Raw genomic sequence first — 14490 nt, 5'->3', positions numbered from 1 at the left:
AGTATGAGCCTTTCAATAAAGTTTGTGGTCTACTCTTAAAAGTTCAGGGGCCAGGCGTAATCTCTATGACTGGGTATCTGTATAGGAATATGAGCATTGCTGATTCTGAACTACCTGCAGACACAAGTGGTAGAGAAAAAAAAGATTGACAAGATCTGCAGACTAAAGAGATAAGGACAAAGAGATGTTTTCAGAAACAATTAAACCAAAATGGAAGCCAAAAACTGCGGTTCCACAAATTAGCAATTTCAATCTGTTCCTATCTGGGTGTCTATTTTTTTTTGAAGATTTATTTTATTTACTTGAAAGGCAGAGTTACAAAGAGAGGTAGAGACAGAGAGAGAGGTCTTCCATCCACTGGTTCACACACCAGATGGCCGCAACTGCCGGAGCTGTGCTGATCCGAAGCCAGGAGCCAGGAGCATCTTCCGGGCCTCCCACGTGGATGCAGGGACCCAAGGATTTGGGCCACCTTCCACTACTATCCCAGGCCACAACAGAGAGCTAGATCAGAAGAGGAGCAGCCAGGACTAGAACTGGTGCCCATATGGGATGCTGGCACTTCAGGCCAGGGCGTTAACCTGCTGCGCTACAGCGCCGGCCCACATATAGGTGTCTATTAAGATGGGTCAAACCAATAACCAAAGTTGGTGAAGATGTGCAACCTGTTCCATTTAGAAATCCCGTTGTTGCAACCTGTCTCTCACAGATGGCTAGTAAGACAGCTCAAACAAGAAAGCAAAAGTGGAACCAAAGAACTGAACCAGAGGGATTAGAAAGGTAAAAGATAAAAGCAAGTAGAGAGAAAAGACAAAGCTGAACATCTGGTGCAAAAGAATGGGGATCCAGGGAGGGCAGAGGAGCACTCACGAATCATGGAAATGTTAAAGCAGAGGTTGAGGTGGCCACTGACCCATCACAAGGGTATTCTGTCCCTCAGTCCTGCTGAACCTAGACTTTCCCAAAGGAGAGATGTTTCTCCTTTTGTAAGTCCCTTCATGGTCACCAGGAATATGACACTGACTCCAGGGTCTTTGACTTACTTGGAAACAGAAATTAACAAGGGGCCAACATTCAGTGCAGACATATTTGCTGGAGACCTACTCTTGAGTACAAACAAGACAGCAGGATAAGAAGAGTTTCCACCAACTGACTCTCCAGTGGGAGTTGACAGGAACTTTTGTTGGGTTGGGGAGGGGTGGCCACACTTCCTAGCTCCTCCCCCTCTGCACAAAGCACTTAGGTTTGCACTCAGCTTCGTGTACTGCACAGGTGTGGTTATTTCTTTTGAATCTGATATGCTCAAAATGGCAGTTGCTCACCATTTTCTCTCCAGGAAGGTCAAAAGTCAGTTGTACTGGGCTATTCTGTGCATGGGTGAGAGGTCTATAGAAGGTGTATTTCTGTTAGAGTGTGGACACAACTTCCTTCTTATTTGTCTGGATCTGAGTGGGACAACCTGTGGTCAGAGATGGATAAATGTTGATGTGGGAGATGGATACATATCTAGTATGCCTGATTGGGAAGCTTGACTTTGTGAGTCCTGTTTCTATTGTGTCTCAGCAGGGATCCAACTACTTAAGCAGTAACCTGCCCTTTCTTAGGGTGTGCATTAGCAGGAATCTGAAATTAGGAGCAGAACTTGAACCCAAGTGATTCAGCATGAGACATGGGCATCCCAAGCGGTATCTTAGTTGCTATGCCAAATGCCCATCCCTTTGTAATTTTTAGTTTATTATTGATTTTTTTTTAATCTTGGAAGTCAGAGAGAGAGAGGAAGAAAGAGAGAATTTTCCATCTGGTTGTTCACTCCCCAAATGCCCACAACAGCTGAAGCTAAGAGTCAGGAACTCCATCTAGGTCTGCCACTCCAGTGGCAAAGATTCAAGCACGTAAGCAATCATCTGCTTCCTCCCAGGGCACACATTAGCAGGGAGCTGGATCATGAGTGGGTGGAGACGGGACTTGATTCCAGGCACTGCAGTGTGGGATGTGGGCATCCGAAGAAGCAGCCTAACCTGCTGTATCACAATGCTGGCCCAAGTATGTTTGTTTGCTTTGTTTTAATAGTCTAGGAGAATATAGTTGTTTTCTTATTCCTTTTTTGAGGGAGTAGTCATGTGAAAGAAGAATTTTCTTTTAAACGGGGGAGACTGATATCTACTTAAGTGTAGAAAGAAAGGAACAAAAAAGGGGAGCAAAGATTAAAGATTAAGATAGAATTTCGAGAATGGGTGAGTGAACAACCACAGAGATTTTTGGAAGTAGAGAGAAGTGGAGGGAATTCTGACAGACAATTCTCTATCTGCTACTTGTGGTTCTCACATCTGTGAATATGTGAGGTATTCTAGGGCACTGGTGCATGGAAAAATGTCTTACACTAGGCTCTGGAGAAAGCATGCCTAGATTGTAGCACTTGCTAATTCTTACAGCATCAATGCTGCAACCAGGGTCAATTTCATGTTATCAATGGCTTCATAATAGGCTTACTACATTACTAGACATTCATTAAGCTTCTGGTAGAAGCTGGTAATAGCACAGCACTGACAAGAATATATGAAGTCACTATCTATTGTAGTACTTTATTCTAATGTGATAAATTTATTTGAAGATTTGGCAGAAAGCACATTTTTATACTGCTTTGGTCTGAATATGTCTCCCAGAATTCATATGCTGGAGGCTTGACCCCTGCCCCTTGCCCATTGCACAGCATTGGGAAGCAAGGCCTTTTGGGAGGTGTTCAGTTCATGGGGGAATACATTGATTCATGAATGGACTATTGCCTTTATGTAAAGAGCTTGTGAATGAGGGGCTCCCTCTCCTCTGCCCTTCGGCAGTGTGAGAACAGTGTTTTCCCCCTGCAGCAGATATAGCATTCAAGGCAACATCTTGCAGGCAGACAGCGGTCCTCAGCAGGTTCTAGCACTTTGATCTTCAACTTCACAGCTTCTAGAAGTGTAAGAAATATATTTCTGTTCCCTATACAGGACCTTGTCTCAAATATTTTCAAATATTTTATTATAGCAGCACAAATAGTCTAGAGATGCAAATAAATCAAACATGGAACCTTCCAATTTTGAGTCCAGGGATTATTAGAAGCTTTCAAAGGTCCCACTTTGTCCTTACAACAAATAGGAAACAGAACAAACTAAAATCAAAACCCTTTCAAACTGCCTGCACCAAAATTGGAGAGATAGGATCATAACTGACCCAAGCAGGGACCCCTACAGGATAGGGAGAAGTGAACTGTAGCTGCTGAAGGCTCAGCATGCACTAACCTGAGAGATTAAAAAAAAACAAACAAACAAACTCCAGGGGAACCCAGTTTTGGGGAGCCCAACAGTTTTGTGAGTTTTGTCTCCAGGAACTTGACCAGGCTTTCATACTAACTAGGAGAAAAAGCCTCCTGTGCTTCCAGCTTGGGCAACAAACAAGGAATTTTTTAAAAAAAGATTTATTTATCTACTTGAAAGTCAGAGTTACACACAGAGAGAAGGAGAGTCAGAGAGAGAGAGAGAGAGAGAGAGAGAGAGAGAGGTCTTCCATCTGCTGGTTCACTCCCCAATTGGCTGCAACGGCTGGAGATGTACTGATCTGAAGCCAGGAGCCATGAGCTTCTTCCGGGTCTCCCACACAGGTGCAGAGGCCCAATGACTTGGACCATCTTCTAGTGCTCTCCCAGGCCACAGCAGAGAGCTGGATCAGAAGCAGAGCAGCTGGGTCTCAAACAGGTGCCCATATGGGCTGCCGGCACTGCAGGCGGCAGCTTAACCTGTTACGCCACAGCGCTGGCCCCCTAGGAATGTTTTAAAAAGATGTCTGAGAGCTCTTCTCTTCTCCACAGGGTCTGCCATTGGGAGAAACCATTTAATTCGAGCCTAACCTATAGGAATTTTATCAGAGCTTAGCAGACCTGGCAGAAGAGAAATACCCAACTCCAGCTGGTTCTAGCCTTCCATGTGGAGGAAGAAAAAAATGCCTGCTAAATCGAATAAAGTCTATTCAATTTCTTCTTACAGCTCTATCTGTTTTTGTATCATATACCTTTTTTTTCAATTAGGTCTTTTTTATATTTTATTTTATTTAATGAACATAAATTTCCAAAGTACAACTTATGGATTACAATAGCTCCCCCCCCGCCATATCTTCCCTCCCACCCACAACACTCCCCTCTCCCACTCCCTCTCCCCTTCCATTTCAATTAGGTCTTATTTATTTATCTTACATTTATCATGCCATGAATTCATAAGGAATGGGTTCCAGCAACTCAGGCTCCTTTCCATTGGTTCTGACAAAGCGGGCTTCCCTGGGTGGAGCAGGCTGATGCTTTAGTTGAACCCAGGTACCCTTCTCTTTGGCTTCCTTCTTTTTCTGATCATTTTCCTTCACACGTTTCAAGAAGCTATCTCGGCTCTTAGAGTGCTTAATGTGTTCAATACGCACATTTATTCTCTTGGCAAGAATCTTGCCCTTCGCTTGTTTGTTTACAACAATGCCAACAGCATGCTGGGTAACATTGTAGACTCTTCCAGTTTTTCCATGGTAACATTTATGGGGCATTCCTTTTTGAACAGTACCCATTCCCTTGATGTCCACAATGTCACCTTTCTTGTAAATGCGCATGTATGTGGCCAAAGGAACAACTCCATGTTTTCTGATAGGCCTGGAGAACATGTACAGGGTACCTCGCCTCTTTCCCTTTGTGTTCGTCATCTTGGCGAATTACTGGAAGATGGCGGCTCCGGCCGAAAGGATCATATACCTTTTTAAGATTTATTTTATTTATTTGAAAGACAAAGTTACAGAGAGAGGTAGAGACAGAGAGAGAGGTCTTCCATCCATGGGTTCACTCCCCAGATGGCTGCAACGGCAGGAGCTGTGCTGATCCAGAGCCAGGAGCCAGAAGCCTCTTCTGGGTCTCCCACGTGGGTGCAGAGGCCCAAGGACTATCCCCATTGATAATAGCATGAAGGAATCTCTTGTTTTAGAAGCAGTGCTCCTTAGTACATTACGTATTTTTTTTTTAAGATTTATTTTATTGATTTGAAAAGCCAACAAGAATGAATTCCTGCAGAACTGTCTGGTTGATCTTCATCATATCCATATCTGAAATTGAAAGAAAATAAAACATTCAACTCTTCATCAAATTAAAATGGTGCTTGGGCCATCTTCTACTGTTTTCCCAGGCCATAGCAGAGAGCTGGATTGGAAGTGGAGCAGCCGGGACTAGAACTGGTGCCCATAAGGGATGTTGGTGCTTCAGGCAAGGGCTTTAACCCACTGTGCCACAGTGCCAGCCCCTGCATCATAGACTTTTATGCACTGTTATTAGAGATTATTGTATCTTCCTGGAGAAGTGACTCCTTTATCATTATGTAATGCTCCCTTTTAACCTGAATCACTTTCCTTGCTCTGAAGATCTTTTAATCTATATGTGTTATTATATTTAAAATGGGCTTCTTGAAGACAACGTATAATTAGGTCTTGTTTTTTGATCCATTCTGACAATATTCTTTAATTGGTGAATTTAGACAACTGATAGTCAAAATGACTATTGATGTAGTTGAATCATTATTACCATATATGTGCTATTTTATATCTGTTATTCTTGTTATTTGTTCCAGTGTTTTCTTCAGTCTTTTTCTATCTTTAAACATTTTTGTATAATTTCATTACTGGTTTTAATGTTTATATAATATTTAATGTTTGTATGATTCTAATGTTCTTATTAAAGACTCAATATGGCCAAAACAACATTGAACAAAGTTGGATGACTGATACTATCTGACTTAAAGAAAGACTATGAATTTACAGTTATCAGAACAGTGTGGTAATGGAGAAATATTGCACAAAACGATCCAAAGAATAGACTGGAGAAATTATAAATAGACCCAAATGTATATAGTCAACTCCTTTTGACAAAGGAGCATAGCACTACAAAGGATCAAAAACAGTCTTTTCAATAAATGGCACTGAAGCAAGTGGATATTCACATGCAATAAAAAGAATCTAGATGTAGACCTTATACCCATCACAAAAATGAATGAAAATACATCTCATATCTAAGTGGAAAATACAAAGCTATAAACTCCTAAAGGATAACATAAGAGAAAATCTAGACGACCTTGGATTTGGTCGTGACTTCTTAAGTATCACATCAAAGTCATGATTCATGAAAGAAAGAATTGATAAGCTGGACTTCATTCAGATTAAAAATGCTCTACAAAAGGCATTGCTAATAGAACAAGAGGATAAGCCACAGAACAGTAGATATATTTGCAAAATAGATATCTGATAAAAGACATCCAAAATATAAAAGGAATTCTTAAAACTCAACAAGAAAACAAATAACTCATTATAAAATGGGCCAAAGGCTTTAGCAGACATCTCACCAAAGAACATTTAAGATGGCCAATAATGACACAAAAAGATGCTACACATTATATGTCATTAAGGAAAAGCAAATTAAACAGTGAGATACTGTTATGTGCCTTTAGAACGGCCTAAATCCAGAACACTGATGACATCACATGCTTGTAAAGCACATGGAGCAACAGAAACCTTCATTCATTACTGGTGTGAATGCAAAATGGTACAACTACTTTGGAAGGCAGTTTCTTGTAAAACTAAGCATACACTTTCCAAACAAATAATCTTATTTTTTAAGAAACAAGACTATTTATTTGAAAGAGTAATAGAGAAACACACACACACACACACACACACACACACAAAGACAGGGAGAGGGAGAGGGAGAGAGAGAATCTTCCATCTCCTGGTTCACTCCCCAAATGCCCACAATAGCCAGGAGTGGACCAGAATGAAGTTAAGGGTTCAAAATTCTGTCTGGGTCTCCCACATGGGTGTCAGGGCCCATTATCTGCTGTCTTCCAAGGAGCATTAGCAGGATGCTGAATTGGAAGCAGAGTAGCTGGAATTCGAACAAGCACTCCCGTGTTAAATGCAGGCATCCCAAGTGCAGCTTAACCCATCACACCACAACACCAGCCATTAAGCATACTCTTAGCATAAAATTAATCAATAATAATCTTCAATCTATCTGGAAATGATTTTAGGGTAAGATGTATGGTAAGGATGCAAATGCATTATTTTTTTTCTAAGTGGAACCATTATTGCCAAATTATTTATCAAATCCTCACTTCTTTAATATGAAATCCAAGTTTAGCTTTTCCTAAGTTTCTACATACTCATAAATATTTCTGATCTCCATTTTGCTGGCAATTTATTTGTCTATTACTCTAACAGCACATTGAATTATATTTGGCTATCTTTTGAGAGTAATTTACATTTTATTTTTTAGTTTTGTTTCTAAAAATTTCACTGCTATTCTTATACTCCTCTTTTTCCACATGAATTTATAATCAGACTGTCAGTTTCTATTATTAATGAAAAATACCCTATAAAACCTAGCAGCATAAAATAACCATCAGCTATTTTGGTTTGCTGGTGCTTTTGGGATCAAGAATTGTATAAGGGCATCACCAGCAGTGCTCACTTGGATTTTCTTGTGCCTATGGGGTTGGGGTCATGTGAAGGTCTGAGTGGGTGGATGTGGATGGCTGGCAGTTGATGTTGGCTATTATAGACTGGCAGCTTACCTGAGGCTGACAGCTATAGGACCAAACATTTGCCCTCTGCATAGTAGCTAAACAGCTGAAATGGCATATGTCCTTTTTAAAAGTGAACATCCCCACAAAATTAGCTCTGCTTCCAATCCAGTTTCCCGCTCATACACTTGGGAGGCAGCAAGTAAGGCTCAAGTAAGTGGGCCCCTGCCCCCCACGTGAGAGATGTAGATGGATTTCTTGGCTCCTGGTTTTGACCTGGCCCAGGACTGGCTGCTGTGGGCATTTGGGGAGTGAATTAGCAGGTGGAAGATCTCTCTCTCTCTCTTTCTCATTCTGCCTTTCAAATAAATAAATCTTAAAAAAAGAAAATTAGCTCAGGAACAGTTCTTTTTCTGACTTAGCCAAGAAGGTGTGCACTATCATTTAAGGATAACATGGACTCCTTCCTCTTGATGGGATTATCAAAGAATTTGTGGTCATTTAAAAAACCTACCCAGGGTTGGGGGTGGGAAGAATTTAGCCTAGTGGTTTACATGCCGCTTAAGAAACTCATATTCTCTGTCACAGTTATGTGGGTTTGATACTAGACTTCAATTCCTGAACCCAGTTTCTTGATAATGCAGGAAAATTCTAGGAGGCAGTAAGTAATGGTTCAAGTAGTTGGGTTCCTACCACCCACATGGGAGACCTGTACCTGGCTTCCAGCAATGTCCTTGGCTTAGTGCTAGACATTGTAAGCATTTGGGAAAGGAATAAGTGGATAGGAGTTTTCCCTTTGTCTGTCTATTTTTCTACCTGTGTTGTTATTTCCCTGTCACTCAAATAAAATTAGAAAAATAAAATGATAAAACTGTCTTTAAAGTAGGTTTATCCTTTTCCTGTGATTGCATCAAATGAAGAGATCAGGTTGGAGAGAGTTGAAGATTTTACAAAATTAAGTCTTCACATTAGGCACCATTTTCAAGTCTTATTGGAAAATGTTCTTTTGGAACAGCTTTATTCTTCCTTATTTACTCCTACTTATTTGGGAAACAATTATTTTGCTGTTATTTAAATGAAAAGCTTTAAATTTCTGCATTGCTGTCATGTTTTAAAGTATTTTCCTTGCCACATAGGAGCTCTGTGCTTATTTCATACATATCACCCTGCAAGACTCTTATTAATTCTAATAGCTTTTAAGTTGGTTTTCTTATGTTGTGTATGTGAAATTTGTCATATATCAATAATGACAGTCTCATATGTGTTTATGGTTTATGACGTTTATGCCTCTAATTTCTTTTTTTAACTTTTATTTGATGAATATAAATTTCCAAAGTACAGCTTATGGATTACAATGGCTTCCCCCCCATAACTTCCCTCCCACCCGCAACCCTCCCCTCTCCCGCTCCCTCTCCCCTTTCACTCATACCAAGATTCATTTTCAATTATCTTTATATACAGAAGATCAATTTAGCATATATTAAGTAAAGCTTTTAACAGTTTGCAACCACACAGAAACACAAAGTGTAAAATACTGTTTGAGTACTAGTTATAGCAACAAATTTCTTTTTTTTAAAGATTTATTTTATTTATTTGAAAGTCAGAGTTAGAGAGAGAGGGAGATCCTCCATCCGCTGGTTCATTCCTCAGATGGCTGCAATGGCCAGAGCTGAGCTGATCTGAAGCCAGGAGCCCGGAGCTTCCTCTGGGTCTCCCACGTGGGTGGAGGGACCCAAGGGCTTGGACCATTTTCCACTGCTTTCCTAGGCCACAGCAGAGAGCTGGATCAGAAGCTGAACAGCCAGGACTCAAACCGGCGTCCACATGGGATGCCGGCACTGCAGGCCATGGTTTTAACCTGCTGTGCCACAGTGCTGGCCTCTCTAATTTCTTTTTCTTTACTGTTGCACTGTATGGAATCCCTAAAATAGTCTTGATTGTCAGGAGGAAAAGAGAGTTGTCCTTTATATGTTTAGTAATGGTTCCAATGTTTCATGCTTGGTGTATTTGCTATCTCTTCCTGGTGAATATCATCTACTAGTCAGGATTCTTAGTTATACACACTCAAACCAGTTTAAGAGGATTTCAGGCAGCACACAGCATTTCTATGTGGCCCCAGAAATAGGGCTGGGATGCTGCATGGACATCAACAATGCAATTTGTGATAACAAAGTCCAAGAGGAAGCCCCAGTTTCATCACAACACTAGGCCATGTGCCGTTACAAATGGCCTGGGCATGAGTTCAACTTGCATTTCCTAGAAACGCATCAGGAAAGGAACAAAGCAAACAAACTGCATCTGTAGAATTGTTTTATGAACATTAAGTTTTCTGATTTCATTTTTAGCATGTAGTGGAAAGATAATATGCTTTTTCTTGTTTAGTCTGTTGTGTGTTGTTGGAAAATCTTTGCATTTTTGAATGAGTCTTATTTTAAAATTAAGAAAAGCACAAATCTGTATTAAACACATTTTACAGAACTTTTGCATCTAGTGGTTTGTGTCCATGTCTGCAGTTTTAAAGTCAGGATTGTATTATTTTCCTTTTTTTGGCGTCCCTGGGTGGGCACGAATGTATTATTTTCCTATAGATTTTCATTTTCTTTATATGTTATGGAACCATATAGAAATATATATATATATATATATATATTCACCATTTTTGAATGATGCAAAGAGATTCACATATAGGGGCTGGTGCTGTGGCGCAGCCAGTTAATGCTCTGGCCTGAAGTGCCAGCATCCCATATGGGCGCCGATTTGAGACCTGGCTGCTCTGCTTCTAATCCAGCTCTCTGCTATGGCCTGGGATAGCAGTAGAACATAGCCCAAGTCCTTTGACCCTTGCACTCGCATGGGATACCAGGAGGAAGCCCCTGGCTCCTGGCTTCGGATTGGTGCAGTTCCGGCCGTTGTGGCTGATTGAGGAGTAAGCCAGCAGATGGAAGACCTCTCTCTCTGTGCCTCTCCTCTCTCTATGTAACTAACTTTCAAATAAATAAATAAATCTTTAAAAAAAATGAGATGCACATACAAAGTTATTTGGTTACTTTTTTTCCTTTTGGAAGCATATTTTTGAATTTCCTTTCAATGTCTTTACTTCTATTGATCTAGTCAGCTTTTCCACTTCTTTTTGAGACAATTATAGTAATTCGTTTCATGGAAAATTGCTTATTGGTTTGAAAACCATTTATTGATTATGTACTATAAGTGAGGTAATTTCTAGACACTGGGTATTTTTCAGTAGCAAAAAAATCTTGCATTTATAAAGCTTACATGAGATTCAGTGAGATAGATATTAAGCAAAATAAATAGAAAAAAGTACATGGTTGAGTAGACGGTAAGATACATATTGGAAATTTGGCAAAGTAAAGCATAGGGAGTGGAAGATTTTCTCATTTTAAGAAAACATTCAGGGCTGGTGCTGTTGCATAAGTAAGCTACGTCTCCACCAATGGCGCAGGCATACCATATTGGTGCCAGTTCGTGTATCTCGGCTGCTCCTCTTCTGATTCAGCTCTATGCTGATGGCCTGGGGAAACAGTGGAAGACAGCACACATACTTGGGCCCCTGCACCTACATGGGGGAACCCAGAAGAAGCTCCTGGTTAATGGCTTTGGATCAGCTCAGTCTGGGGACTGAACCAGTAAATGGAAGACCTTTCTCTCTGTCTCTCCTCTCTATAACTCTGCATCTCAAATAAATAAATAAAACTTTTTTAGAAAAAGAAAGAAAACTTTCTGGTGAAGTCATCTATCTCATATACATATGGAATCTCTCTCTATATAGAATATAAATGTTTGTGAGTTTAAATATATTGTAGTATTCAAATATCTGATATTTATTTTAATTTATAAAAATCAATTGCTTTATGAGAGAGTAGGCCAATTGTAGATTTTTTTATATTTTTCCTAATGCTTCTAACATTTGTTTCCTTCTTTTCTTTTTTTAGGTGTTTGAACGAATTTTTTTCTTCCTCCCTACCAGCTTTACTTCGGTGTAAGTGACAATTAAAAATCATGTATATTTAAGTGCATAAAGTGCTGATTTGATATATGTGTACATTGTAAAATGATCACCACAATTAAGCTAATTAGCATATTCATTACTACACAGTGTGATTTTTTATGGTGAGAACATTTAAGGTCTATAATTTTTTTAAACTTTTATTAATAAATATAAATTTCCAAAGTACAACTTTTGGATTATAGCGGTTTTTTCCCCCCATAACCTCCCTCCCACCCACAACCATCCCATCTCCCACTCACTCTCCCATCCCATTCTTCATCAAGATTCATTTTCAATTATCTTTATATATAGGAGATCAATTTAGTATATACTAAGTAAAGGTTTCAACAGTTCACAATCACACAGACACACAAAGTATAAAGTATTGTTTGAGTGCTAGTTATACCATTAATTCACATAGTGCAACACATTAAGGACAGAATTAAGGCCTTTAACTGTAGCAAATTTGAAGTATACAGTTTGATATTATGCATTATAGTCATCATGCTGTAGGTTAGGTCTTCAGAAAGAACTCATCTTGCATAACTGAGACTTTGTGCCCTTAAACAGAGTCTACCTTGTTCCTCTTCCTGTCAGCCCCTAGCAAACGTCATTCTCCTCTTTGTGTCTATGAGTTCCACGTGCTTCAGTTTTCATGTATACATGAGCTCATGCAATGTTTGTCTTTTGGTGCCTGGATTTGTTCATTTAACATAGTGTCCAACCAATTCACCTACGGTTTTATAAACGACAATGCCTTCTTAATTTTTAAAGGCTAAATAGCATCCCATTGTACCTATTGATCAGTTGGTTGGTTGATAGGTATCATATTTTCTTCATCTATTTATCCATGGATGGACACTAAGGTCGTTACAGTAAACAGAGTACAGATATCTCTTCAACATACTGATTTCTTTTCCTTTGGATAGATACCAAGTAGTGGGATTACCTGATCATGTGTAAGTTCTATTTTTAATATTTGAGAGCCAATATACTGCTTCCTATAGTGGCTTTACTAATTTACATTCCCACTAGCACTGTAAAAGGGTTCTCTTTTCTCCACATCCTTGCCAACATTTATTATCTTTTGTCTTTTTGAGAATAATCATTCAAAAGGTGTGATATGATTTATCATTGAGTTTTTTTTAGAATTGTTTTACTTCTCATTTCTTTTAAAACTTTCATTTTTGCTTATTTCATTTTTTTATTTGAGGGTGGTGGTGGGGGAGACAGAGACACAAAGAGAGAGATGTTCCATGTTTGGCTGACTCCTCAAATGCCCACAACAGCCAAAGCTGGGCTATGCTCAAGTCAGGAACTCAGAACTCAACTGGGTCTCCCACATGGATGGCATGGACCCAAACACTTGAGCCATCATCTGCTGCCTCCCAGCGTATACCTTAGCAAGAAGCTGAATTGGAAACGGAGGAGCCAGGATCCAAACCAGTTATTCTGATGTGGGGTTCAGGATCCCAAACAGTGATTTAACAGCTAAATGCCTGCTCCTTCTTATACTTTGGTTTCTCTTCAGACCGTATAAATCTTTCACCTTTTGCTAAGTGCTTGCTCCTTTCATTGTGAATTCGATTTGCATTTTGTGATGACTAGTGGTGTCAAACATTTTTTCTTAAACCTGTTGACCAGTTCTATGCTTTATTTTTATTTATTTGCAAAGCTGATACACACAAATGCACACATGCACATGCTCACAGAGAGGTCTCCAATCTGCTGGTTCACTACCCAAATACCCACAACAGCTGCAGCTGGGCTGGAGCCAGGAGCCAAGAACTCCATTCAGGTCTCCATTGTGGGTGGCAGGGAGCCAACTACTTGCGTCATTGGCTTGCTGCCTCCCAGAAAGCTGAAATCAAGAGTGGAGCTGGATTTGAACCTAGGTGCTCTAATATGGGATATAGGCATCTCAAAAGCCTGTCCTTGCATGTTTTACTTCAAGAAATACTTATTCAACTCTTTTGACCATTTTAAAATCAGGGTATTTCTTTCCATGCTTTCATTGCCTGCTGAAAAGTCAAATGACCTATTAGCTACATCCCTAATTTAGGTACCTGCTCTTTCCATGTGTCTCATTCATGATCAGGGCATCCTAGGCTTCTGATTACTGAGTGAACATGCAGCTATTAGTCCAAATATAAAGCAGAGATGTGCCTTCATAAGAGTGTGTGTCATGTTAAATGCACTTATATTGAAGTTCTGTGCATGTTTTCCTTGTTCTAAAGTAAAAATATAATCAATTTAATAATTTATTTTTAATTATTTATTTGTTTATTTGAAAGAGAGAGAGAGAGAATCCATTTGTTTATTCCCCAAATGGCTGCAACAGCCAGGGTTGGGCCAGATCAAATCCAGGAGTCCAGAACTCCATCCAGGTCTCCAATGTGGGTGGCAGGAGCCCAAGCATTTGGGCCATGATTTGCTCCCCTCCTAGGCACATTAGCAGGGAGCTGGGTAAGAAGTGGAGCAGTTGGTAGTGGAACTGGTGCTCCCATTTTGATGCTGGTGTCACAGGCAGTGGCTTAACCAACTGTGCCTCAATTTAGTAAGTTCTACTAATAAAATGCCTCAGATCATAATCTTTCTGAATAGTGACTGAAAGACACATGCATGTATGTAATTAACTACACTCACATCAATGCAGGGGGAACAACATCATGTTTCATAACAGAATACTGCTGTCTTTCTGGGGTCTTCAGAAATTGCTGCACATATATATAAGGACTTCTAGGTTGCGTTAACTCATCTCACCACAACATTGCCTCTTACTGGGCCACCTACACTTTTCTAGACTTGTCAGTTCTTCACCTCAGTGCTTTGCATATGCAGTCATTCTCTTCTTCTTTGATTGGATTCATGGTTTTAAAGAAATTGATTGAAATCTGTTCAACAAAATAATAGGAG

General features: G+C 39.8%; 1 protein-coding gene and 1 pseudogene across 2 annotated transcripts in view; one reads left to right on the top strand and one right to left on the bottom strand.

Annotated features, from left to right (window-relative positions):
- LOC149126202 (uncharacterized) overlaps positions 1 to 11694 on the top strand; it is a 56062-nt gene extending 44368 nt beyond the window's left edge. Inside the window, exon 5 of the mRNA XM_089335249.1 lies at positions 11519 to 11694. Coding sequence (XP_089191375.1) covers positions 11519 to 11569 — 51 coding nt within the window. The 3' untranslated portion in view covers positions 11570 to 11694. The remainder of the gene's footprint in view (positions 1 to 11518) is intronic.
- LOC100337881 (large ribosomal subunit protein eL21 pseudogene) lies at positions 4196 to 4781 on the bottom strand (annotated as a pseudogene). The gene has a single exon (XR_016234918.1). The product of XR_016234918.1 is annotated as a large ribosomal subunit protein eL21 pseudogene (transcript).
- Positions 11695 to 14490: the final 2796 nt, after the last annotated feature.

This window comes from Oryctolagus cuniculus, chromosome 6 (genome assembly GCF_051225735.1).
Source record: "Oryctolagus cuniculus isolate XC-2025 breed Fujian yellow rabbit chromosome 6, ASM5122573v1, whole genome shotgun sequence".
NCBI classification, from domain to species: Eukaryota; Metazoa; Chordata; class Mammalia; order Lagomorpha; family Leporidae; genus Oryctolagus; species Oryctolagus cuniculus.
This window is presented reverse-complemented; position numbering and strand designations above follow the sequence as displayed.